General features: G+C 43.9%; 1 protein-coding gene and 1 long non-coding RNA gene across 3 annotated transcripts in view; one reads left to right on the forward strand and one right to left on the reverse strand.

The window, feature by feature from the left end:
* The first annotated feature begins 3,292 nt into the window (after nucleotides 1-3,292).
* LOC115107314 (insulin-like growth factor-binding protein complex acid labile subunit) lies at nucleotides 3,293-8,174 on the forward strand. 2 transcript variants are annotated; one of them, XM_029630712.2, is made up of 5 exons: nucleotides 3,294-3,612; nucleotides 3,833-4,052; nucleotides 4,299-4,487; nucleotides 4,665-5,363; nucleotides 5,545-8,174. In XM_029630712.2, the coding sequence occupies exons 3-5, from the start codon at nucleotides 4,304-4,306 to the stop codon at nucleotides 5,733-5,735; spliced, it is 1,074 nt and encodes a 357-aa protein (XP_029486572.1). In that variant the 5' UTR covers nucleotides 3,294-3,612; nucleotides 3,833-4,052; nucleotides 4,299-4,303; the 3' UTR covers nucleotides 5,736-8,174. The 2 variants fall into 2 exon arrangements, with proteins under 2 accessions (XP_029486571.1, XP_029486572.1); XM_029630711.2 differs by lacking the exon at nucleotides 3,833-4,052 and having other exon boundaries at nucleotides 3,293-3,612.
* Nucleotides 8,175-24,255: 16,081 nt separating this feature from the next.
* The window catches only part of LOC115107810 (uncharacterized), a 30,257-nt gene continuing 27,122 nt past the window's right edge, over nucleotides 24,256-27,390 (reverse strand). Inside the window, exon 4 of the long non-coding RNA XR_003860269.2 lies at nucleotides 24,256-24,903. This is a non-coding gene — a long non-coding RNA (uncharacterized LOC115107810). The remainder of the gene's footprint in view (nucleotides 24,904-27,390) is intronic.

The raw sequence follows: 27,390 nt of genomic DNA on the forward strand, positions 1-27,390 counted from the left end.
GACACTACGCTGACAGACACAGTAAACCTTCTTGCCACAGCTCGCATTGATGTGCCATCCTGGATGAGCTGCACTACCTGAGCCACTTGTGTGGGTTGTAGACTCCGTCTCATGCTACCACTAGAGTGAAAGCACCGCCACCGCCAGCAAAACATCAGCCAGGAAGCATAGGAACTAAGAAGTGGTCTGTGGTCCCCACCTGCAGAACCACTCCTTTATTGGGGGTGTCTTGCTAATTGCCTATAATTTCCACCGGTTGTCTATTCCATTTGCACAACAGCATGTAAAATGTATTGTCAATCAGTGTTCTTCCTAAGTGGACAGTTTGATTTCACAGAAGTGTGATTGACTTGGAGTTACATTGTGTTGTTTAAGTGTTCCCTTTATTTTTTTGAGCAGTGTATTTTATAACATCAAAGTAAAGCAGCATTGCTTTGCATTCAGCTGTGTTTACTCAGCATCACAACATGGAGGTCATGGTTTGTGGAATACAGGAGGGAGAAACGCTAGAACACAGCGGCTGCTGTTTTGACAAGGGTAATTGATTCTAAGATGTCTTTGAAGTGAGAAATAGTGACTCATAAAACACTGATTTTTTCCTCCTTTGCTGTTTGTTCTTCCCTTACATAAAGCTAATAGTCTTTCTTTCCTGGCTGCTATTCATTTTCAGCAGAGCCAGAGCCCTCACTAGTGAAAATAAAGAGTAAAACATCATGTTATGAAAGTGATTGGAGTTACTGTAATATTTGTATACTATATTTGAAAACTCTTGAGGAAAAACCGTATGTTCACAATCCTTGATTGCTGACAGTTGAGAAATAGCTGACTCGATTTGAGTTTATTTTATGAAATGGATGGTGAGGTGTGAATTCTGTACACTTACGGCATTGTTTTAAGTTTCCAGTAGACTTTGAAATGCACTTCCTTCTAAACTTCTGATTGTTCTCCGTAGCTCATGTCAGGCATGGATTGAAGCATGCATGTACGCCGGGCCTGTCATGGTGGAATCTGTGTCTGACTATGTGCATGTGTGACTGGGATTCTGCTATTCTGACAGGTGCCAAAGGCAATATTTCTCTCTATCTTTGATTCTTTCGTACTAAAGATGGAATGGAACATGTGCCTATCACCATTCCCTCTTTGACAGCTATACCTGTGGTGTGATATGTGGTGCTAACAGCACTAAATAATGCAAATAGAATATTCATGATAGATTGAAGTGTTGAAATAGGCTTTAGTGGCTGATCTCTTTGTTTGTTTCCAGTCACCCAAATCAGGTTTCAACTCAGCTAGACCACCTATCCCTATCTAAATAATTGACAATAGAGTGTCCCATTACTCCAGACCTAGTCAAATGTTTGGAAGTGGCCTGTCTTAAGGAAGTCTTACAAAAGCATAGATGATGTTAGATGAGGGGAAGAACGAGAGAGAGCAAGAGAGAGAGAGAGAGAAAAGAAAGGAGGCAGTTTAAGAATCCAGTTAAAACCCCTTTCTATTCGACTACAAGCTGAGTCCTCTAAATTCACTCCAGACACCCAACGCTTCACCCTTCTGCAACTAAGCAGGGTCAGAAATGTTGAAACAACCAGCTATGTATCTGTTAGCAGCAGGAAACCTCATCCAAACACGGTTAAGATCCAGCTCTGTAGGAGGGAAATTATTAGGGTATAGGACAGCTCTGATGTGACTGAAATGTACAGTAATGCTAGAGTGGTAATAGACTTGAACACCAGATGCTGCAAGTGAGCCACAATCACTCCTGAGCTGCAGATGGTTCTAGTGCCATGGTAACTGTGTTCCTTTGGGGGTCCCACATCAGATCCAGGGGACTCAAATTGCAGAGCAAGAGAACTGAACTGGTAGAGCGTAGTAATGCAGATCATGAGGAAGATCCATTAGTGATAGCAGTGCTTGATTTCTCTGTTAATTAGACAGTGGTTGACTCAGCCGACTAAATGTTCTACATAGGAAATAGGTGCTTGGGCTGCCATGCTTAAGTGAGCATCATTAGACACAACTGCTGTCTTATAGAAACCCAAAGAGCTGTCATAAGGAAAGTAATCTCACATCTCTCTTTTAGTCGGAAAACCGGGAAAACGTCTTGGCTTTTTAGCATCAATGGAAAAACTATGACATTAAAACAATTCAAATCTATCACACCTCAGTTTTGCATCTGCAGGATGTAGATGAAATACATATTTCATGCAAATGGTGAGAATAACAGTCCAATGGCCTCATAGTCTTTGTCAGACTCCTTTGTCAGGTGAAATAAAATGAAGCGTTTGACAGTGAGGAGGGGTTTGGAGTATGTTGCTGAGACAATGTTCTTTATTATGGAATGCATTGTGTGACAAATTGCTTTTCACTGTAGTTTGTAAGAGAGCAGAGTACATCTGTCAAAACTAGTGTGAAGGATGGCGTTACCTTGGAGATGCAAAGGGGGGTTTGTGCAATCTATAATAAAACATAAATCATTATTTTACAAAGTAAAACTGGACAGAACCTTTAGGCCACTGTGACAAGGTCAGAAGCAAGATGACAAAGAAGAATGTTGTAAGAATGGCCAGCTTTGATATTGTGAAAATGATTGAAGAACAATCATTTTTGGAGATGTTTGAAGTGAGGGTGTATCCAAATGGAAGGCATCATTAGGTGTGCATTAGAGCCTACAGCTGTGCAGTGCAGTAGAAAGACAGTCAGGGTACTTTATGATGGAGCTAACTGAAGAGTAACATACTGTAGAAATTTGAGATAAATCAATGCCACTCAATCGATTGGATGTAAAGACAGCTAGCTCTCGTGTTCAATAGAGACTTCTCACATCTATTCTTTTACAAGACCTTACACATGGCTTTTATGATCTTCCTCCTGTCAGTATGCACTAGAAACTGAGGCGGGCCACTCGATAGAAACAGCATATGATCAATTGGCTGTAAATTGGCAATAATATTGGAATGATATCAGCCAAGCCATGCCAAGTGAATGCCCAGCCCACCACATTGAGTTGAGTAGAGTTTGTAAATTATATCATATTGCTGTAGAAGTTTTTGTGTGTTCCTCAAAACTCAGTGTGTGTTAGCTGGGCTTCTCTCTCCCCTCCAGTGAAGAGGAGCTGACTGGTGTGGCTGCTCCTCTGAGCCTTCAGTCAGAACACCATAATTACGTTGCTCCAGATGGCTTGCATATTGTCTTGCTGTTGGCTAGGCTTGAAAATAGCTTTTAATCTTTAGCATACAATAAAATTGTCTCACTCAGCAGACGTGTCAATCTGCAGCTATTCTCAACATGTGTTTCTGTAATCCCTTATCACTACCGGGGAGCTTGGCCTTTCCGTATCTCTCTCTCGCTCTCTCTACTCTCCCCCTCCCTTTCTCAGCACTTGGCCCTGTGTAACAGAGAGTGACATGTGTGATTCTTCCTTTCCCCTCATAAGGAATTACAGTTGCGAGCGTGACTTCCTTTCGGGCCGTCTGTGTGCGGCTGGGCTCCTCGTGAGTCACAGAACCTCAGTATAATCTCCATGACGTTGGCTGTCAGGGTGGCTGGGAGCCATGCCTTCTGAGGTGCCCACCATCCTCTCTCTCTGTCTTTGAGACTCCATGACATCAATCTGTGAGTAGTTTGTATATCACTTCTCCTGGCACAAACAAACACACAAATACACACACACACACACACACACACACATACTGGCACATACTGACTGAGTTGTCTTATTTCTCACACACCCCCATGCACTCCTCTGGGGCATGGAAGAGTTAACTTGGCAGAGGTTTCTCCGTTTCTGTGAGGTGGCTTTGATCCATAATCTGAGGATGGCATTTTTCTCCAGGGACTGTGACATTGCAGTGGTGCTGTGCTGGTAGTTTTGCAGGCTGGCTGCTGTAGGTGCTGGGCAGACGGCTGGGCTAATTCACTCTGACTAACAGGAAGTTACACGACAGCAGAACAGGCAGCTTAAGAAAATCTGACTCCCTCGCTTTGAGAGGCAAAACAAAGTAGACAGTTTAAAGAAGAGGTTTATGCGACGACAAGTCTCACCAAATGTTCAGGTAAATGCTGATAAGAAAATATTGATCAGTCTAATAGCATAAACTCTAGCTCTGCAGCCTTTCACCCTGCACTTGTCTATATTTTTTTGGAGCATGTCTGCAAGATGTTAATTCTTAATACGCTCATATAATTTAAATAGGATTATCTTAAATTGAATTTCTAATCGTCCTTCCAACACAAACCAAATTGTCAAACTTAATCAGTCTGCAAGTGCTGAATACTTTTTCTATTCCCTGTGGGTGTAGTAGGCATGCAGCTGGTAGCCTGTTTAGCAGTGCTGGTGTTCTGGGTGGCAGAAGCTGTAGAGAGCTGTCCTGATGTCTGTAAATGCACCAAGAAAACCAGCCCTGAAAGGTCAGAGGTCAACTGCCACAAGAAGGGGATGAGGACATTTCCCTCCAACCTGCCCCCTGATTCCTGGATCCTAAAGATGGGTGAGTCCACTTAATGTTTGCAATTGTGGGAAAACCACCGTCCCACTTTAGTATGTGCCAGCTATTTGGCTCCAAATCAATATGTTATTTTATTGACATAACCACAAGAAAGAGGCTAGTGTTAGCATCTTCCAATGGTATTGATTTCTCATGCTGTTTCTGTGGTCCTTGTCCCAGGCGAGAACGGAATAGTCGACCTCCCAGCAAACGTCCTGAAACCCATCCCCAAGATCGAAAGCATCAACTTGGAACGCAATGCCATCAAATCAATACACCCCCAGGCCTTCTCTGGAGCCCAGAGGCTGATGCTGCTCAACCTGTATGGGAATCAGATCAACAAACTCCCTGTGAAAGGCTTCCAGGATCTCATCAACCTCCGCTTCCTCATGCTGGGCCAGAACCAGATCTCCAGTGTCAAACCAGACATGTTCACAGGCATGAGGAACCTTTCAGAACTGGACCTGCCCCTCAACTCTCTAATTGCCCTTCCTTCCAACGCCTTCAAGCCTCTGATCGCCCTAAAGGTCCTGGACCTGGCCCTCAACCGCATCGAGAGGATCTCCCCCAAAGGCTTTCTGGGCTTGACAGAGCTGCTGTTCCTCAACCTGGACAACAACAGTCTGAAGAGCATCTCGGCTGGTGCTTTCAAGCCTCTGGCCTCCCTGGAGATGCTGGTGCTGGATAACAACCTGCTGTCCACTTTGACCTCAGCCACTCTGGAGGGCCTGTCCAACCTTCAGGAGCTCTACCTGAGGAACAACGAGCTGGAGAGGCTGCCCCAGGACCTGTTTAGACATACACCGAAGCTCTCCCAGCTGGCCCTCAGTGGAAACCGTTTCAAAAACATGGATGGAAACATTTTCACCCAGCTGTCTGGTAAGAGATGAATAATGTACAACAAACTTTTCTAGGTGTTTTTTCAAATGCATTTGTGGACTATATGTGTCATATGTGTACTTCATGTTTGACCATTTGTTCATAAAAAGTCATATACATTTATTTTATTTAAAAAAGTGTCACAATGAGCATAAGCTGATTGTCCTCTACCTCCCTCCAGGCCTGAGGGAGGTGTATCTCCATGACAACCCCTGGACATGTGACTGCAACATCAATGGCCTGGTGCGCTGGGTGTCCCAGACAAAGGCCAACCTTTCCCCTCTGGAGTCCCTGAGGTGTGTTGCCCCGACAGAGTACCGCAACAAATCCCTCAGCAGCCTCAAAGACCAGAACCTACGCTGTCGGGCCTAGACTAGAGCCAAACCAACCTTTACTCTGTGCTACCAGACCTAGACTAGAGCCACACCAATCTTTACTCTGTGCTACCAGACCTAGACTAGAGCCAAACCAACCTTTACTCTGTGCTACCAGACCTAGACTAGAGCCACACCAATCTTTACTCTGTGCTACCAGACCTAGACTAGAGCCAAACCAACCTTTACTATGTGCTACCAGACCTAGACTAGAGCCAAACCAACCTTTACTCTGTGCTACCAGACCTAGACTAGAGCCAAACCAACCTTTACTCTGTGCTACCAGACCTAGACTAGAGCCAAACCAACCTTTACTCTGTGCTACCAGACCTAGACTAAAGCCACACCAATCTTTCCTCCACACCAGCATCCTGCATCAGCCACGTTATATTTTTACATTTGACATATTTTGCAGATACTCTAATCCAGAGCGATTTACACCTGTTATACAACACTTAATACTTAGCCATGGTCCAACGACAGCACAGTTATCCATTATTTTGCAACCCTAGCCTAGGTCCAGCCACAGAATGACATGCCAACATCTAGGCAGCCATGGCCCGATAACTGACAACTGTACAATTAGCTTTTACTGTACAACCATAAGCGAAAGTTAGTATAAACTCAGCAATAAATGTCCTGTTTATTTTCAGCAAACGTAACGTGTAAATATAGGTATGAACATAACAAGATTCAACAACTGAGACATAAACTGAACAAGTTCCACAGACATGTGACTAACAGAAATGGAATAATGTGTCACTGAACAAAGGGGGGGTCAAAATCAAAAGTAACAGTCAGTATCTGGTGTGGCCACCAGCTGCATTAAGTACTGCAGTGCTTTCTCCTCCTCATGGACTGCACCAGATTTGCCAGTTCTTGCTGTGAGATGTTACCCTACTCTTCCACCAAGACACCTGCAAGTTCGCAAACATTTCTGTGGGTAATGGCCCTAGGCCTCACCCTCCGATCCAACAGGTCCCAGACGTGCTCAATGGGATTGAGATCCGGGCTCTTCGCTGGCCATGGCAGAACACTGACATTCCTGTATTGCAGGAAATCACGCACAGAACAGGCAGCATGGCTGGTGGCATTGTCATGCTGGAGGGTCATGTCAGGATGAGCCTGCAGGAAGGGCACCACGTGAGGGAGGAGGGTGTCTTCCCTGTAACACACAGCGTTGAGATTGCCTGCAATGACAACAAGCTCAGTCCGGTGATGCTGTGACACACCGCCCCAGACCATGACGGACCCTCTACTTCCAATTAAATCCCGCTCCAGAGTACAGGCCTCGGTGTAAGGCTCATTCCTTCGACAAATAAACGCAAATCCGACCATCACCCCTGGTGAGACAAAACCACAACTCGTCAGTGAAGAACACTTTCTGCCAGTCCTGTCTGGTCCAGCAACGGTGGGTTTGTGCCCATAGGCGACGTTGTTGCCGGGGATGTCTGGTGAGGATCTGCCTTTACAACAGGCCTACAATCCCTCAGTCCAGCCTCTCTCAGCCTATTGTGTACAGTATGAGCACTGATGGAGGGATTGTGCGTTCCTGGTGTAACTCGGGCAGTTGTTGTTGCCATCCTGTACCTGTCCTGCAGGTGTGATGTTCGGATGTACTGATCCTGTGCAGGTGTTGTTACACGTGGTCTGCTGTTAGTGTCTTAATCACCGTGCCACAGGTGCATGTTTAATTAATTGTTTATGGTTCATAGAACAAGCATGGGAAACGTTTTTTAAACCCTTTACAATGAAGATCTGTGAAGGTATTTTGATTTTTTTCAAATTATCTTTGAAAGACAGGGACTTGAAATAGGGATGTTTCTTTTTTTTTAGCTGAGTTTAGCTGTACAAGCCAAAGAGAAAGAAGAGCTGAAGGGGATATGTAATAGCTTGCCCTGAGCTTTCTGTCATTGAAATATTATACTTTCCATCAACCCCAAACACAATTTACACGTTCGTTAAACCTGCTATTACCGAAGTGCGCTGAGAAACATGCTACTGTAAATCCCTCACTAATACTGCTTCTGCTTTATTTTTTATTCTTGCATATTTTATATTAACTGAAATTCATTTCTAGCACTTCTTTACAGTGATATCCTATGCTGATAAACCTATCATCTTAACATGAGCTTTTTTCCCTAACTCAATATGTATATAGGGCAATTGTATTATTTTCACAGATATGGAATCATTCCATGCTTATTAGTTTGATATCTTTGAGGATTTGGCTATGCTTCCGAGCTTGTCTCTGTAGGTTGTAATGAGTGAATCTCCTAATCTAAAGCACAATGAATAGATCTTATTGTTTCCATTGAGTGAAAAATATGTGCTGCCAGTGTACCTGTACAATCCTAAAACAGCATTTACTAAGTTTGTAGTCTAATTGATTTCATACTGTACATACATTTTGAAATAAAGTCCATTGTGCAATGAACAGCATGTCATCTCTCACAGTTACTGAGGTTCAGTAGATCTTGTTTATACACATGATTTCATCACGTCAAGAGTTATTCAAGCCTTAATACCAACTGCGAAATGATTCATAAGTTCAGAAAATGCAGCTATTTTCTGCTCCAGCCATTTTTGTGTAGAGAAGTGCTGCTTCAAAGAGGGAAAGTAGGTTAAAGCATCCTTTTTACTTGCAAAGTGACAGTAAACTCCCATCACCACCTGAGAAGGAATAAGGAATCCCTCATCAGATTGTTACAGCTGAGTAAGCTTCCATAGAAGTCATCGTTACACCTCCACATTCCAGAGCCAGTCAGACAGGCTGCTGAGGCAGACCTGAGCATCTAGGCAGGACTTCCACCATGGCACAGTTCTGTCGCAAATGCTAACCTGTCTTACCTTTCACATGGCTGGCTTTCCATTGTAGCAGCAACAACATAAGGTAGGGGGTATAGTTATGGCAGGCCTATAGTATGCGGTGAAAATAGGCTATTATGTAACTAGCTTTCTACAGCTCTAAATCAATGAATTATATTGTACATCAAAGTATTTTTGGATCACCTATATTGGTATAGAAAATTACTCTTCAAAACAAATCAATTATGGTCAGTGACACACAGCATATAGAAGAAAGGATAAATGTCATCAATTAGCTCCAAATGTCTGAATCCTGGTTGTCCATGATCTCACAGTGCTGATAGAGTGAACCATCAGATGGTGTTGGAATGGACAGTTGGAAAACCCCACTAGTCTGGAGCCAGAAGCTGTCTGATGACACTCACTCACCTTACCTGCACAATCCAAACCACAGGCCCCACCTTTTTACTCATGGTTAGTTTGCTTCTTTATGCATCTCCCGCATAGCAAGCTGGCTGTCTTCCTTCAATTACCTCCCATAAATGTAAACATGCATTGGGAAATCGTTGTTGAAGGGATGGGAAATACAAAACTATTACGATATTAAGTCAAATAAATCTGTCAATTCAATTGAGGAAACATGTTTGACTTCAAAACAGTGTGATAAAGGTTTGAAATTATAGTACAAACAGTATGGAATACAAGATTGCATAGAGGCCCCCTCTACTGTAAATAGAATTGGGCTGCAGACAACAGCCCATGGTCTATGTTGTAATATCTGTTGTCTGAGACTTTACAACCCACTCTTACATTCCCACACACATCATGATGTATCAGGCCAGGGACAGCTGACAGGGTTGGGGAGGCGACTCAAAACTCAGAAAGTGAGATAAACAAGTTAATTCAATTTGGGTTGATGTGTGGAGGTTGCAAATTGAATCAGCCATTGTAATTCTAAATTGTGTGGCAAAAACTAAATGGGAAAACAGATCACCGAAAGGAGATAGCTGTAGAAAGACATGGTTGATAAATAGAGCGAAGCCAGTTGACAATGGTAACCTGAGTGCCCACCTCAGCTGACGCAACAGCTGAGATTGCAACAATTAAACGCTAGTTTCTAGTACCTACCTTGTTTGGCGGTCTATTTAAGATGACTGGCTCTGCTCACACACCCTGCCGCTAGTATGCATTTGCTTATTTTGCCGCTGCTGTAACTACCTGTACTCGCTATGCTGATGTTTTCTGATATGAAATGTTCTTTGCGAATGCTCGCTAGCTGTGTTTGAACCTCGCCCTCGTCGTTTAATATGCTCATGTTACAATGTTTGGCTGCTGTTGGGATGTCATTGTTTGCGAGCGTCAAGCATTACATTTGACATTTTAGTCATTTAGCAGACGCTCTTATACGAGGGGGGGGGGGTGCTGTGCGATTATTAAAGACTCTTTGAAGAGGTAGAGTTTCAGATGTTTTTGGGAGATGAGCAAGGACTGACCTAGCTTCAGGGGAAGCTCGTTCCACCATTGGGGTAACAGGACAGAGAAGAGCTTTGACTAGGCTGAGCGGGAGCTGTCCTGTGGGAGGGCAGTGGGAGGACCAAGACACAAGAGGTGGCAGAATGCAGTACCCGAGTTGCGATGTAGAGTTTGAGCATAGCCTGAAGGTAGGGAGGGGCGGTTCCTCTTGCTGTTCTGTAGGAAAGTACCATGGTCTTGTAGTGGATGTGAGCTTTGACTGGAAGCCAGTAGAGTGTGCGGGGTGACATGGGAGAACTTCTGGATAAGTTGCAGGGGTTTGATGGCACAAGCAGGGAGCCCAGCCAATAGCAGATTACAGTAGTCTAGACGGGAGATGACAAGTGCCTGGATTAGGACCTGCGCCGCTTCCTGTGTGAGGTAATCCTACTTTGCTCCAGGGGCGCTGTACTACTATGGGTGACCCTGTAAAACAACACATTTCATTGCACGTATCTGCTGTATGTGACAATACAACATATTTTTGTGGAGCATGTACCTGCAGGAGCGAGTCACTGCTTTGATGTTTGCAAAGAACACACCAAGGTTATTTGCACTCTGGGAGGGTGACACCATGGAGTTGTCAATCATGATGGGGAGGTCTTGGAGAAGGCAGGCCTTCCCCCAGAGGAAGAGCATCTCTGTCTTGTCAAGGTTGAGCTTGAGGTGGTGGGCCGACAACCAAGCGGGCAAGCAGAGATGAGACTGGGTTTCAAACATAGTTAAGCGTCAGAGGGGTCGAGTGTTTCTTGTGGAGAAGAGAGTCTCTGGCCATTTTGAAGTCAGAGGGGATGCCGCCTGTGGTCAGGTATGAGTTGATGAGGGAAGTGAGGAATGGGAAAAGGTCTACAGAGATGGTCTGGAGGAGGGAGGAGGGGATGGGGTCGAGTAGGCAGGTTGTTGCGTGGCTGGACCTCACTAGCCGCAGGATGTCATCTGGAGAGAGAGGAGAAAGAGGTCAAGGCGTAGGGTAGTTGTGTGTGAGTGGGAACAAAAGACTCAAAAAGGCTGAATGAGGAGCGAATGTCATCAACCTTCTTTTCAAAGTGGTTAACAAAGTTGTCCACAGAGAGGGAGGAGGGAGGGTGAGGGGGTGAAGGATTAAAGAGGTGGAAAATAGTTTCCTAGGGCTGTAAGAGTGATACAGTGGCTTGCCAAAGTACTCACCGCCCTTGGCATTTTTCCAATTGTGTTGCCTTACAACCTGGAATTAAAATAGATTTTTGGGGGGAGTTGTATCATTTGATTTACACAACATGCCTACCACTTTGAAGATGCAAAATATTGCTTATTGTAAAACAAACAAGAAATAAGACAAAAAAACTGAAAACTTGAGCGTGAATAGCTATTCACCCCCAGAAAGTCAATACTTTGTAGAGCCAACTTTTGCAGCAACTACAGCTGCAAGTCTCTTGGGTTATGGCTCTATAAGCTTGGCACATCTAGCCACTGGGATTGTTGCCCATTCTTCAAGGCAAAACTGCTCTAGCTGGATGGGTTCCGCTGATGTACAGCAATCTTTAAGTCATTCTACAGATTCTCAATTGGATTGAGGTCTGGGCTTTAACTAGGCCATTCCAATACATTTAAATGTTTCCCCTTAAACCACTAGTGTTGCTTTAGCAGTATGCTTAGAGTATGCTTAGGGCTATCCATAATTTCTTCAATTCTGACCAGTTTCCCAGTCCCTGCCAATGAAAAACATCCCCACAGCATGCTTCACTGTGGGGATGGTGTTCTCGGGGTGATGAGAGGTGTTGGGTTTGCGCCAGACATAGCGTTTGTGCCAGACATAGCCAAAAGGCTCAATTTTAGTCTCATCTGACCAGAGTACCTTCTTCCATATGTTTGGGGAGTCTTCCACATGCCTTTAGGCAAACACCAAACGTGTTTTCTTATTTATTTACACTCTTCTGTAAATCCCCGCTCTGTGGAGTGTACGGCTTAAAGTGGTCCTATGGACCGATACCCCAATCTCCGCTGTGGAGCTTTGCAGCTCCTTCAGGGTTATCTTTGGCCTCTTTGTTGCCTCTGATTAATGACCTCCTTGCCTGGTCTGTGAGTTTTGGTGGGTGGCAGGTTTGTTGTGGTCACATATTCTTTCCATTTTTTTTATAATGGATTTAATGGTGCTCTGTGGGATGTTCAAATTTTATATATTTTTTTATAACCCAACCCTGATCTGTACTTCTCCACAACTTTGTCCCTGACCTGTTTGGAGAGCTCCTTGGTCTTCATGGTGCCGCTTGCTTGGTGGTGCCCCTTGCTTAATGGTGTTGCAGACTCTGAGGCCTTTCAGAACAGGTGTATGTATATATATACACACACACACACACACACACACACACACACACACACACACAGAGAGAGATCATATGACACTATAATAAAGTCCACCTGTGTGATCTTATTTAGGGACGTCTTAGCAAAGGGGTGAATACATATGCACGCATCACCTTTTCATTTTTTTTTTTCCATTTCACTTCACACATTTGGACTATTTTGTGTATGTCCATTACATGAAATCCAAATAAAAATCCATTTAAATTACAGGTTGTAATGCAACAAAGTAGGAAAAACGCCAAGGGGGATGAAAACTTTGCAGTGGTGCAGTGAGATTAGTAGGCGAACAGCCTCTAGTAACAGCCTAATGCAAAGAGTCTGGGTAGCCATTTGATTAGGTGTTCAGGAGTCTTATGGCTTGGGGGTAGAAACTGTTTAAAGAAAAAAGCATCTAGGACCTGGACTTGGTGCTCCGGTACCGCTTGTCCTGCCTTAGCAGAGAGAACAGTCTGTGAATAGGGTGGCTGGAGTCTGACAATTTTGTGGGCCTTCCTCTGACACAGCCTGGTATAGAGGTCCTCGATGGCAGGAAGCTTGGCCCCAGTGATGTACACACAATTCCCTCTGTAGTGCCTTGCGGTCAGAGGCCGAGCAAGGCACCATGCAAACATGGTGCAGCTGTAGGACTTTGAGGATCCGAGGACCCATGCCAAATATTTTCAGTCTCCTGAGGGGATTAGGTTTTGTTGTGCCCTCTTCACAACTGTCTTGGTGTGCTTGGACCATGTTAGTTTGTTGGTGATGTGGACACCAAGGAACTTGAAGCTCTCAACCTGCTCCACTACAGCCCCGTTGATGAGAATGGGGGTGTGCTCGGTCCTCCTTTTCCTGTAGTCCACATTCATTTCCTACAGAAAGAGGAGCTAACAGGTATAGAAAACACACACATAGTTAACAAAATGAGAATCTGAAAATAACTAGGTAAAATACTCAAGTGAGAGAGTGCCGCCTTCTCTATTTCCTTCCTAGAACAACTCGGCAGAACCGTCTTTGTTTTGGCGACGAGACCGCCGCTGACACGACCGTTGCTTACAGCTGCCATTGAGAAAACAGGGGATGCTGAAGTACTAACATTAATTGCTAATTGCCTAGCAGAGCTGAAGGGCACACCTCCTCGTACTAATTGCTGATTGCCTAGTAGAGAAGAAACCACTCCCTTCCAATACAGCTACTGATTGCCAAACAACAACAGTCACAAATATATCTGCCCCTTAATACTGGTTGATGTGTCAACAATCAGTTGCAAGTTATGAGCAGTCAGAAAATCACACACCAAGTAGGCTACTGAGAAGACAGACAGTACTCAAAATAGCCAACATCAGATTAAGACAAACATTTTACTAATCACTCCTGGAGATATATCCTTTAGCTATAGATTGAGCCATGTTGCTGCTCTACTGTCAGGTAATACAACTAGCTAAGTAGAATTAGTGTCGGAGTATACTTTGTTTGTTCCCAATGCCAGCTTTCGGGCAGAGTCTGTGCACTCACTCGCTGAACACACACCCCATCATGGAGAATAATCTCTTGTCCATACAAGGAGGAAGTAGCCTATGCTAAGCTAGCTATACAGGCCTATGTGTCGATATACAGTGAGCGAGTAGCAATGTTTTCTGATCATGAGCAGGAGATGTTGTTTAGCACAGTGATTCGACAGTATTTCTGTCTCTATGCGGCCATTTGTTTAGTGCAGCATCAATATCGATAGTAGCTATCACTGTTTGTCGAGCAGCTCAGGAGACCGCTGCAAGGCACACCATCAGCGCAGCAGTCACACTTTAAATGTTGTACAAATGATTTCTGACTATTCTTTGGAACCTTATTCCTTTACAAGGTTTAAGCTAGAAACATATTTAACTTAATTTGCAGACTGGTCTGGATTAGTGTGCTTGTATAGATACAAATCTGGTGCTTTCTGCTCTGAGCAAATCAGAGTATCTGCTGTCTTATTAGTGCATACTGTTTCAGGCCATTTGTCTGCAGGTAATCATCCTTACATGCAGCAGTAGGATAAGGCTGATTTATTATCCATGTTCTAATCATATGTCTGCCCGAAAGACCCAAACTGCTACAGACCTATATCTATCCTACCCTGTCTTTCTAAGGTCTTCGAAAGCCAAGTTAACAAACAGATTACTGACCATTTAGAATCCCACCATACCTTCTCCGCTATGCAATCTGGTTTCAGAGCTGGTCATGGGTGCACCTCAGCCATGCTCAAGGTTCTAAAGGACATCATAACCGCCATCGATAAGAGACATTACTGTGCAGCCGTATTCATCGACCTGGCCAAGGCTTTCGACTCTGTCAATCACAACATTCTTATTGGCAGACTCGACAGCCCTGGTTTCTCAAATGATTGCCTCGTCTGGTTTATCAACTACTTCTCTGATAGAGTTCAGTGTGTCAAATCAGAGGGCCTGTTGTCTGGACCTCTGACAGTCTCTATGGGTGTGCCACAGGGTTCAATTCTCGGGCCGACTCTCGTTTCTGTATACATCAATGATGTTGCTCTTACTGCTGGTGATTCTCTGATCCACCTCTACGCAGACGACACCATTCTGTATACTTCTGGCCCCTCCTTGGACACTGTGTTAACTAACCTCCAGACGAGCTTCAATGCCATACACCTCTCCTTCCGTGGCCTCCAACTGCTCTTAAACGCAAGTAAAACTAAATGCATGCTTTTCAATCGATCGCTGCCCGCACCTGCTTGCCCGCCCAGCATCACTACTCTGGACGGTTCTGACTTAGAATATGTGGACAACTTTAAATACCTAGGCATTTGGCTAGACTGTAAACTCTCCTTCCAGACTCACGTTAAGCATCTCCAATCCAAAGTTAAATCTAGAATCGGCTTCCTAATTTCGCAACAAAGCCTCCTTCAATCATGCTGCCAAACATACCCTCATAAAACTGACTATCCTGCCGATCCTTGACTTCGGCGATGTCATTTACAAAATAGCCTCCAACACTCTGCTCAGCAAATTGAATGCAGTCCATCACAGTGCCATCCATTTTGTCACCAAAGCCCCATATACTACCCACCATTGCGACCTGTATGCTCTCGTTGGCTGGTCCTCGCTACATATTCTTCGCCAAACCCACTGGCTCCAGGTCATCTATAAGTCTTTGCTCGGTAAAGCCCCACCTTATTGCAGCTCACTGGTCAACATAGCAGCACCCATCCATAGCACGGGCTCCAGCAGGTATATTTCACTGGTCATCCCCAAAGCCAACACCTACTTTGGCCGCCTTTCCTTACAGTTTTCTGCTGCCAATGACTGGAACGATTTGCAAAAATCACTGAAGTTGGAGACTTATATCTCCCTCACTAGCATCAAGCATCGGCTGTCAGAGCAGCTGTACACTACCCATCTGTAAATAGCCAATCCAACCAACTACCTACCTCATTCCCATATTTGTTTTAGTTTTTTTATGCTCTTTTGCACACCAGTATTCATACTTGCACATCCTCATCTGCACATCTACCACTCCAGTGTTAATTGCTAAATTGTAATTACTTTGCCACTATGGCCTATTTATTGCCTTACCTCCTTACTTAATTTGCACACACTGTATACAGATTTTCTATTGTGTTATTGACTGTATGTTTGTTTATCCCATGTGTAACTCTGTGTTGATGTTTTTGTCACACTGCTTTGCTTTATCTTGGCCAGGTCGCAGTTGTAAATGAGAACTTGTTCTCAACTGGCCTACCTGGTTAAATAAAGGTTAAATATGTATATTTTTAAAACAGTCGTTATGGCATGGCTGCTATTATTGCTATAGCCAAGAGCTCACGGTGAAGTTGTGGTGACATAGAGGCCAACACTAGCTACCCTGTAAGGGGTGCGTAACTGGTGGCAGGGAAGTCAAACACAGGAGAGCAGAACTTGGTGAATAGCCGGAGCAGTTTAATATATAAAACTAACAGCATATAAAACAACAAACACATTGGTACAAAACCCATAGCGCACCAGTAACGCATAGCACAATAAATTACAATAAATATTTCCCGACAAGGACATGGGGGAAACAGAGGGAAAATATACAACATGTAATTAGAGAATTGAAACCAGGTGAGTGTGAAAACAAGACAAAACAAATGGAATATGAAAAATGGATCGGTGATTGCTAGAAGACTGGTGACGTCGACCACCGAACACTGCCCGAACAAGGAGAGGAACCGACTTCGGCAGAAGTTGTGACATACCCTTTTAATTGTGATGCATGTAATGGCTTGGAACATCGCGGTATGATGGCAGACACATTCATTTTACCCAGGTGCAAAACGAATGTTTTCTCAGATCCTTTACCCACATGCTATGTGGCTTTCAACACAAACATACATTCATTGAGAATGTGCTGCTTTTAGTGTCTGTCACACCCTGACCATAGTTTGCTTTGTATGTTTCTATGTTTGTTTGGTCAGGGTGTGATCTGAGTGGGCATTCTATGTTGTGTGTCTAGTTGGTCTGTTTCTGTGTTTGGCCTGATATGGTTCTCAATCAGAGGCAGGTGTTAGTCATTGTCTCTGATTGGGAACCATATTTAGGTAGCCTGGGTTGCACTGTGTGTTTGTGGGTGATTGTTCCTGTCTTTGTATTTTGCACCAGATAGGGCTGTTTTGAGTTCTCACATTTATTGTTTTTGTTAGTTTATTCATGTATAGTGTCTTAAATTAAAGAAACATGAATAACCACCACGCTGCGTTTTGGTCCGCTTCTCTTTCACCAGAAAACCCTTACAGTGTCTGTGTGTCCTTGTGTGCTTTTATTGTGTATTTATTGTGATGGATGTAATGGTTGGTGCAATCAATTTCCCCTTTGGGGGATTAATAAGTACTTATCTTATTTAGCCTACTAATGCATTATCGGGTTTTACTGTGTTATACCTTAGTGGGGAAGCTGACTTCTAAATAGCAATGAATGTACTTGCCAGTACTATGCCTCATGGTTGCTTCTTAGATAAGGGGATATTTTAATGTAGACCCACCAGTTGATTACTCAACCAGCGGTGTGTCTCCAGGATGGCTCGGTTCGTACTGCTTACGGTTGCTAGTTAGATAGGTGGAATATTTCCATATACCAAGATGACAGCTCATCTTGCCTCAAGCGAGGTTACCAGGCGGTAATGATACCATCCTGATCCTGTCAGTATGATTAAAATGTTAGATATTTCCCCCTAGAAACCCTACTTTTGCATCTCCCACCCCCTACAACTTCCTTTCATACATTGTTGTCTTTAATTTCAGTAAAAATCTGCATTAATTCTCTGAAATGTTCCCCTGGATAGTTCATTTTAATGATAGAAACATAAAAAAGCTGAATAAATGGCATTTAATGAGCTTGATGATAAAGTGTCGACTGGCACAGAGAGTGTGTTTAACTACCCGGAAAACGCTCTCTGATTGTTCAAGGGTATGCCAGGACACTTCCTTCATTGTATATTTGGTCAATTTTAGCAAGAAGGAACTCCTATGGAGGAGTATTCTGGATCACACTTCAATTCTTCCACGGATTCAGAATAATACTGATGATAACCCCTATAGTTGAATTTTAGCACAAACAGTTCAGTGGTAAGTCAGTAAGCCTCGCTACACTTCTGCTTCAATTTAAGAGGGTAAGAATGCAACTTTTTAGTCATTCATTTAGGTCTGCAAATTTGAGAGACGCATGAGCTTAAAGGATGTTGAGAGTTCCTCTAGTTCTTATAGTGCCAAAACCTCAGCCCAAACATACTGGAGGAAACACTGAGCTTGTCATATTGATTTGGAACATGCAGCATCACATTAATCTAACAGGCTTATTACTGATTTAACACGACTACATAATGCAGTAGAACGCAACAGTTAAACTAAGGAGGCTCAGGACTGGGAAGCACAGTATTTAGGAAGTCTTCATGGCCACGCATAAAATATAACTAATAACGCAATGGTGTCTTGAAAATGTGCATTATTAAACAAGTTTTCCTTCCACTAAAATCACTTTTACCATGAAAAACCCACAACAGGGACACACTTATGACCAGGGTATCTCACCATGTTGTGAGAGATTGTAGAAGAGCAGACACAAAACAACAAGAAATGTCATATATTCTAGGGAGTCCAGTTATTTTAGAAAACACGTTTAGCTACATTTCAGTTCTCTCCCAGCAAAAGGCTCAGTGTGGCACCAAGGATACAACAAAATGACAAAGCCAGTTTGGGTTTGCAGTTTGTTCAACCCCTGAATGTTTGTCCAATTTGCTAGAATTCCCATTAATAGCGTGGCTCCTCTCCAAAAGCCATTGGGTCAGGGTATCTAGATCACAGCATCTCAGATTATTTAATCTGGTTTTAGATGTAGTTGGACCAATTCTCCAGTCAATACACTGAGCTCCAGTTCTGAGGCCAAGTTTTTTCTGGATGGAGTATAATTATAGAGTGTCTCTGCCGTCTCTAAAGTATGAGAATTGCACCTTTTGAACACAAACGAAAAGGTAAAATAATTCAATGTTAGCCATGCTACTAATACTTTTATAGATGCATCCGTACATTCACAGATGATTGACATGGATTCAATTCATTTAGAGTGATTCGATACAGTTAGATAACCTCTGTTGGAACAGCATATTAGCTTCTTACAATTCTATTAAATATTCATCAGCGATGAAGGAATTGATTTATACCAATCATGACTGTCACCATAAATGATTAATGACAGTATCATTACTCCCAAGATACATTTTGTATGATGATGATGATGTCTGTTATTGGTCTTGATTAATATTCATACAGACTTAGATCAATAATACCTGCTTTGCCCCACCTGTAACAACATCACACATCTCTTCCTTGTACTGCCTGTATCATGAGCGGATATTTCATTTAGAAAATTCTTTCAGAAACCAGACTTTCTGAGAAACCTGGAGCAGAATAATAATGAACTAGGGATCCTTTTGGTCTCTTAGCCAACTATATCTGCATGTGTCAGCAATTTTTTCTTATCTCCCTCTGCTACTCAGTAGTAATTAATGGAATCAGGAGGCGATCGAGGGAGGACATGTACAGATGAAAGGACTGGGCCAAAACACAGGGAGGAGGAGGTCAATCAGGAAGTTAGTGTCTTATATAACAGAGCCAATCCTGCCCATTAGGCTAGTCCACCTCAACATAATAACCTTCTTATTTTTATGATTTAGCCTAGGGGTCATCTCAGTTCATGGTGAGCTCCTCACTGCCCAGAATGGGATAGAGAGATTGTAGAAGATTGATTGATGGAGAGATTGTGGAGAGGGCTGTAAACACTGCAATTCTTCTCTGCTCTGGTAGAACTTATTCTCTTGAAATCACAGCAGAATCACTTTGTGCTGTGAGGGATATGTGCATGGTATTAAAAATATGTTATTGGCCTGTTATCCTTGTTGCTGGGGTTTAGCTACATTACAGTGTGGCACACCAGTGGGATTTTTCACATTGAAAAGCCATTACTAAAATATGTCAGTCAGCTTTTTTTCCCCAGCAGGTGCAGATAATATTTCCAGGAAGAGAATGGGTGCTGATGTAGCAGCAGAAGAAAGAGAGGCTGTCTCAAAATTGTCTCCCATAATGAATCCAGTGGGAGGTGATTACAGAGAACATAAAACCCTGGTAGGTTTCCCATGCAGCACCTCTCCTTCCCAACCGTTCGGTACAGTTACTGGGAGAGCTGGTTTCATTTTACAGCCCAGCCCAGCCCAGTAGCAAAAAGTAAATACATTAGAAATATTTAGTCCCAAACATACTTACTAGGAACCAAGCAAGAAAGTACCAAATACTTAGTAAATACAAAGTAACAAAATGTAATTATACACTGAGTATACCAAACATTAGGAACAATTTGTTGAGGCATGGACTCTACAAGGTGTTGGAAGTGTTCCACAGGGATGCTGGCCCATGTTGACTCCAATGCTTCCCACAGTTGTGTCAAGTTGTCTGGATGTTCTTTGGGTGGTAGAACACCCGAGTGATGCACCTGCATCCCGGCACCAAATAGCTCTGTAGCAGGATATCTAACACTGATTTCTGGACCTTGACAAACTTAACAGTGAGTGAGTGATGACCATGAAAACACACAAGACTGATGGCTATAGATACATTTAACAAGTATATTATTCTTCTGGTTTTTCTAGCTCTATTTGTGATATTTTACCTTGCCTCGCTGGCTTGCTAGCTTCTAGGTAACCATCTTATTACATGTTTGTTACCTTGTACGAGCTGCATTTGAAGTTGCATGTGATCATATCCACTAGAAAACATAGCTAGTTTCTGATGGGGCACTGTGTGTACACCTTTTCATGACACGGCCGGAAAATGAGTCTATGGCACTGTTGTAAACTTGACAGTATTTGGTATTTACATGATTATATAGCAGCTTCATTTTACATTCCTCTTACCCCGTATATATCCTGTAAGTGTGAAGGTTGTATGTCCCTTGGGGGTATCCGTACCTAGGTATGACATGCAAGGGTTAGGTTAGTAAACATGCTGGAGCTAGAACCTCGTTGTCGTGCGTCCTTATTTTAGATAATACTACATGGTTGGTTTTAATAATCACATAAAGGTGAAGGACTTACCAAGTAAATCATACATTCAGGCGGTTTCAAAGCAGGGAGGGCACAGTGTTGGAGATAAATTAGCGCATATCATTATTTTGCTAGCTAACGAGCAAGTAATAAGTTACTGCTAAGCAACATGTTGCAAGAGGAAGAAGCTGGCAGGATTTCAGGGTTTGCGACTCCAAGTTCAACTGGCTCTGGCGCAAACACGGACAGGCCAGTGGCTAGTGCTGACAAATTTCGCATTAGTCCCTCTGAGAATTTTCAATGTAAAGGTACAGGGTAGCATCAAGCTTTAACGTGAAAAAATGAGGCATTTCAAGTTAATACACTGATCTACTCTATGGGTGATGAAGCCGAGGATATATTAAATGCTTCAACGTTGACCGAGGAAGAGAAACTTAACTACAGTGCCGTTAAAGACGGTTTTGAACCGCATTTTGTAAGGAGACACAACATTGTACTTGAGAGAGCTAGGTTTAATATGCGCAAACAGGAGCAGGGTGAAACCACAGACAGTTTTATCACAGCTGTTCACAAACTAGCAGAACCTTGTCAGTTTGGCGAGCTCAGGGAAGAGCTGATCCGGTATCAGATTGTAGTGGGAATAAGAAATACAGTAGGGAGAACAAGTATTTGATACACTGCCGATTTTGCAGGTTTTCCTACCTACAAAGCATGTAGAGGTCTGTAATTTTTATCATAGGTACACTTCAACTGTGAGAGACGGAATCTAAAACAAAAATCCAGAAAATCACATTGTATGATTAAGTAATTAATTTGCATTTTATTGCATGACATAAGTATTTGATAATCTACCAACCAGTAAGAATTCCGTCTCTCACAGACCTGTTAGTTTTTCTTTAAGAAGACCTCCTGTTCTCCACTCATTACTTGTATTAACTGAACCTGTTTGAACTCATTACCTGTATAAAAGACACCTGTCCACACACACAATCAAACAGACTCCAACCTCTCCACAATGGCCAAGACCAGACAGCTGTGGAAGTACATCAGGTATAAAATTGTAGACCTGCACAATGCTGGGATGGGCTACAGGACAATAGGCAAGCAGCTTGGTGAGAAGGCAACAACTGTTGCCGCAATTATTAGAAAATGGAAGAAGTTCAAGATGACTGTCAATCACCCTCGGGCTGGGGCTCCATGCAAGATCTCTCCTCATGGGGCATCAATGATCATGAGGAAGGTGAGGGATCAGCCCAGAACTACACGGCAGGACCTGGTCAATGACCTGAAGAGGGCTGGGACCACAGTCTCAAAGAAAACCATTAGTAACACACTACGCCGTCATGTATTAAAATCATGCAGCGCACGCAAGGTCCCCCTGCTCAAGCCAGCGCATGTCCAGGCCCATCTGAAGTTTGCCAATGACCATCTGGATGATCCAGAGGAGGAATGGGAGAAGGTCATGTGGTCTGTTGAGACAGAAATAGAGCTTTTTGGTCTTAACTCCACTCGCCGTGTTTGGAGGAAGAAGAAGGATGAGTACAACCCCAAGAACACCATCCCAACCATGAAGCATGGAGGTGGAAACATCATTCTTTGGGAATGCTTTTCTGCAAAGGGGACTGGACGACTGCACCGTATTGAGGGGAGGATGGATGTGGCCATGTATCGCGAGATCTTGGCCAACAACCTTCTTCCCTCAGTAAGAGCATTGAAGATGGGTCGTGCCTGGGTCTTCCAGCATGACAACGACCCAAAACACACAGCCAGGGCAACTAAGGAGTGGCTCCGTAAGAAGCATCTCAAGGTCCTGGAATGGCCTAGCCAGTCTCCAGACCTGAACCCAATAGAACATCTTTGGAGGGAGCTGAAAGTCCGTATTGCCCAGCAACAGCCCCGAAACCTGAAGGATCTGGAGAAGGTCGGTATGGAGGAGTGGGCCAAAATCCCTGATGCAGTGTGTGCAAACCTGGTCAAGAACTACAGGAAACGTATGATCTCTGTAATTGCAAACAAAGGTTTCTGAACCAAATATTAAGTTCTGCTTTTCTGATGTATCAAATACTTATGTATTGCAATAAAATGCAAATGAATTACTTAAAAATCATAAAATGTGACTTTCTGGATTCTTGTTTTAGATTACGTGTCTCAACGTAGAAGTGTACCTATGATAAAAATTACAGACCTCTACATGCTTTGTAAGTAGGAAAACCTGCAAAATCGGCAGTGTATCTTGTTCTCCCCACTGTGTATCACTTTCTGAAAAGTTACAGTTGGATTCTCAGCTTACCTTGTCCAAAGCTGTGAACCTGGTTAGGCAGAGTGAGACAGTAAAAAGACAGCAGACGATACTGCGCGACAGCAGCTCCTTGCAGAGCGAAGAGAGTGAGGAAATAAATGCATTTTCATACCTAGCTAAAAAAACAGGGGAACAGAGAACAGAGACAGACATGGAGAAAACAATCACAGACAGCACCAGTAGCTAGTTCAAGTGCTTTTCGCAAATGTGGGAAATCCCCTTTCCACAGATGGAAAGATTGCCCAGCAAGGGATGCAGAATGCATGAAATGTCACAGGAGAGGACACTTTTCCGCTGTCTGTCGATTAAAGCAAATGCATGAGGTCTCAGAGGAGGTACAGCAGGACAGCATCTTTCTGGGAGAAGTAAATGAAAACAATGAGGCTGGCATTCAGACATTACAATCAATGGGGAGGTTGTGTCATTTAAACTAGACATTGGGGCAGCAGTGACAGCTATCCCAACTAGGCTGTACAGCTATAGTAGAGATGGCCCTTTGCTCTCTACAAACAAACTGTACGGGCCCAGTAATAAGGTATTACCAGTGGTAGGGCAGTTGGTGATTAATCTGGAGAGTAAAGACAAAAGTGCCATCCAGCCTGACTTCGTCATTGACTCTCTGGCCAGACCGTTGCTGGGGCTGCCAGCAATTGAAGCATTGCAACTCTTTGAGAGAGTGAGCAAACTGGAGGAACCAGGTGAGGTTTTCAAAAATAAATTCCCAAAAGTGTTTTCTGGTCTAGGAAGGATAGAAGGTGACTACAAAATCTGCCTGAAAGAGGATGCTGTCCCCTATGCCCTTACTACCCTCCGCCTTGTGCCTATCCCTTTATTGGCCAGAGTAAAGGAAGAGATGGGGAGGATGGAAGAAATTGGGGCGGTGTCTAAAATAGAGAGTCCCACAGACTGGTGTGCAGGGATGGTAGTGGTCCCAAAAGCCAATGGGGACATAAGGATCTGTGTGGACATGACTAACTTGAATGAGGCACTCTGCAGAGAGAGACACATCTTACCAAATCAAATCAAATTTATTTATATAGCCCTTCGTACATCAGCTGATATCTCAAAGTGCTGTACAGAAACCCAGCATAAAACCCCAAACAGCAAGAAATGCAGGTGTAGAAGCACGGTGGCTAGGAAAAACTCCCTAGAAAGGCCAAAACTTAGGAAGAAACCTAGAGAGGAACCAGGCTATGTGGGGTGGCCAGTCCTCTTCTGGCTGTGCCGGGTGGAGATTATAACAGAACATGGCCAAGATGTTCAAATGTTCATAAATGACCAGCATGGTCGAATAATAATAAGGCAGAACAGTTGAAACTGGAGCAGCAGCACAGTCAGGTGGACTGGGGACAGCAAGGAGTCATCATGTCAGGTAGTCCTGGGGCACGGTCCTAGGGCTCAGGTCCTCCGAGAGAGAGAAAGAAAGAGAGAATTAGAGAGAGCATATGTGGGGTGGCCAGTCCTCTTCTGGCTGTGCCAGGTGGAGATTATAACAGAACATGGCCAAGATGTTCAAATGTTCATAAATGACCAGCATGGTCAAATAATAGTAAGGCAGAACAGTTGAAACTGGAGCAGCAGCATGGCCAGGTGGACTGGGGACAGCAAGGAGTCATCATGTCAGGTAGTCCTGGGGCATGGTCCTAGGGCTCAGGTCCTCCGAGAGAGAGAAAGAAAGAAGGAGAGAATTAGAGAACGCACACTTAGATTCACACAGGACACCGAATAGGACAGGAGAAGTACTCCAGATATAACAAACTGACCATAGCCCCCCGACACAAACTACTGCAGCATAAATACTGGAGGCTGAGACAGGAGGGGTCAGGAGACACTGTGGCCCCATCCGAGGACACCCCGGACAGGGCCAAACAGGAAGGATATAACCCCACCCACTTTGCCACAGCCCCCACACCACTAGAGGGATATCTTCAACCACCAACTTACCATCCTGAGACAAGGCTGAGTATAGCCCACAAAGATCTCCGCCACGGCACAACCCAAGGGGGGCGCCAACCCAGACAGGATGACCACAACAGTGAATCAACCCACTCAGGTGACGCACCCCCTGCAGGGACGGCATGAGAGAGCCCCAGTAAGCCAGTGACTCAGCCCCTGTAATAGGGTTAGAGGCAGAGAATCCCAGTGGAAAGAGGGGAACCGGCCAGGCAGAGACAGCAAGGGTGGTTCGTTGCTCCAGAGCCTTTCCGTTCACCTTCCCACTCCTGGGCCAGACTACACTCAATCATATGACCCACTGAAGAGATGAGTCTTCAGTAAAGACTTAAAGGTTGAGACCGAGTTTGCGTCTCTGACATGGGTAGGCAGGCCGTTCCAAAAAAAATGGAGCTCTATAGGAGAAAGCCCTGCCTCCAGCTGTTTGCTTAGAAATTCTAGGGACAATTAGGAGGCCTGCGTCTTGTGACCGTAGCGTACGTGTAGGTATGTACGGCAGGACCAAATCAGAGAGATAGGTAGGAGCAAGCCCATGTAATGCTTTGTAGGTTAGCAGTAAAACCTTGAAATCAGCCCTTGCTTTGACAGGAAGCCAGTGTAGAGAGGCTAGCACTGGAGTAATATGATCAAATTTTTTGGTTCTAGTCAGGATTCTAGCAGCCGTATTTAGCACTAACTGAAGTTTATTTAGTGCTTTATCCGGGTAGCCGGAAAGTAGAGCATTGCAGTAGTCTAACCTAGAAGTGACAAAAGCATGGATTAATTTTTCTGCATCATTTTTGGACAGAAAGTTTCTGATTTTTGCAATATTACGTAGATGGAAAAAAGCTGTCCTCGAAATGGTCTTGATATGTTCTTCAAAAGAGAGATCAGGGTCCAGAGTAACGCCGAGGTCCTTCACAGTTTTATTTGAGACGACTGTACAACCATTAAGATTAATTGTCAGATTCAACAGAAGATCTCTTTGTTTCTTGGGACCTAGAACAAGCATCTATCTCTGTTTTGTCCGAGTTTAATAGTAGAAAGTTTGCAGCCATCCACTTTCTTATGTCTGAAACACATGCTTCTAGCGAGGGCAATTTTGGGGCTTCACCATGTTTCATTGAAATGTACAGCTGTGTGTCATCCGCATAGCAGTAAAAGTTAACGTTATGTTTTCGAATAACATCCCCAAGAGGTAAAATGTATAGTGAAAACAATAGTGGTCCTAAAACGGAACCTTGAGGAACACCGAAATGTACAGTTGATTTGTCAGAGGACAAACCATTCACAGAGACAAACTGATATCTTTCCGACAGATAAGATCTAAACCAGGCCAGAACATGTCCGTGTAGACCAATTTGGGTTTCCAATCTCTCCAAAAGAATGTGGTGATCCATCAGTGTAGCAGTCACTGGCTCAGTTGGATGGCTCACAAGTCTTCACAAAGCTGGATGCCCGCTTAGGTTTCTGGCAGATACCGCTTTCATCAGAGAGTAGGGCGCTCACAACGTTTATAACACCGTTTGGCCGTTACTGTTTTAATGTTTTGCCATTTGGAATCGCTTCCGGTCCTGAGCATTTACAAAGACGCATGTCCCAGCTGTTGGATGTGCTGAGTGGCATCATAGTCCACGTGGACAATGTGCTCGTGTGCGGAAGGGACAGAGCAGAACATGATGTAAGGCTCACAGCAGTTCTGACCAGACTCCAGGAGACTGGCCTGACATTCAATGAAAAATGCACTTTTGCAGAGTCAGAGGTCTTGTTCTTGGGACACAAAATGAGTGCAGCTGGAATAGAGCCGGACCCGGAGAAGATCAGTGCAATCACAGATATGCCCAGACCCCAGAATGTGGCTGAAGTCAGAAGCTTCTCAGGCATGGCTACATATGTGGGTAAGTTCCTCCAGATACAACCAAAACCCTGAAAGACTTACTAGCCAAAGATAATGACTGGTCATGGGGTCACGTGCAACAGGTGGCGTTTGACAAACTCAAAGGAGATCTGGCCTCACAAAGAGTGCTGGCCCAGAACCGTCCCCACATTAAGACAAAGGTATCAGCAGATGCATCATCCTTTGGGCAAGGGGCGGTCCTTACACAAATGCAGGACAACATGGAGTGGCGTCCAATAGCATACATCTCCCGAAGCTTATCCGACACAGAGCAAAGGTATGCACAAGTGGAGAAGGAGGAGTTGGCTATCACAT

Source organism: Oncorhynchus nerka, linkage group LG24 (genome assembly GCF_034236695.1).
Source record: "Oncorhynchus nerka isolate Pitt River linkage group LG24, Oner_Uvic_2.0, whole genome shotgun sequence".
NCBI lineage: Eukaryota > Metazoa > Chordata > Actinopteri > Salmoniformes > Salmonidae > Oncorhynchus > Oncorhynchus nerka.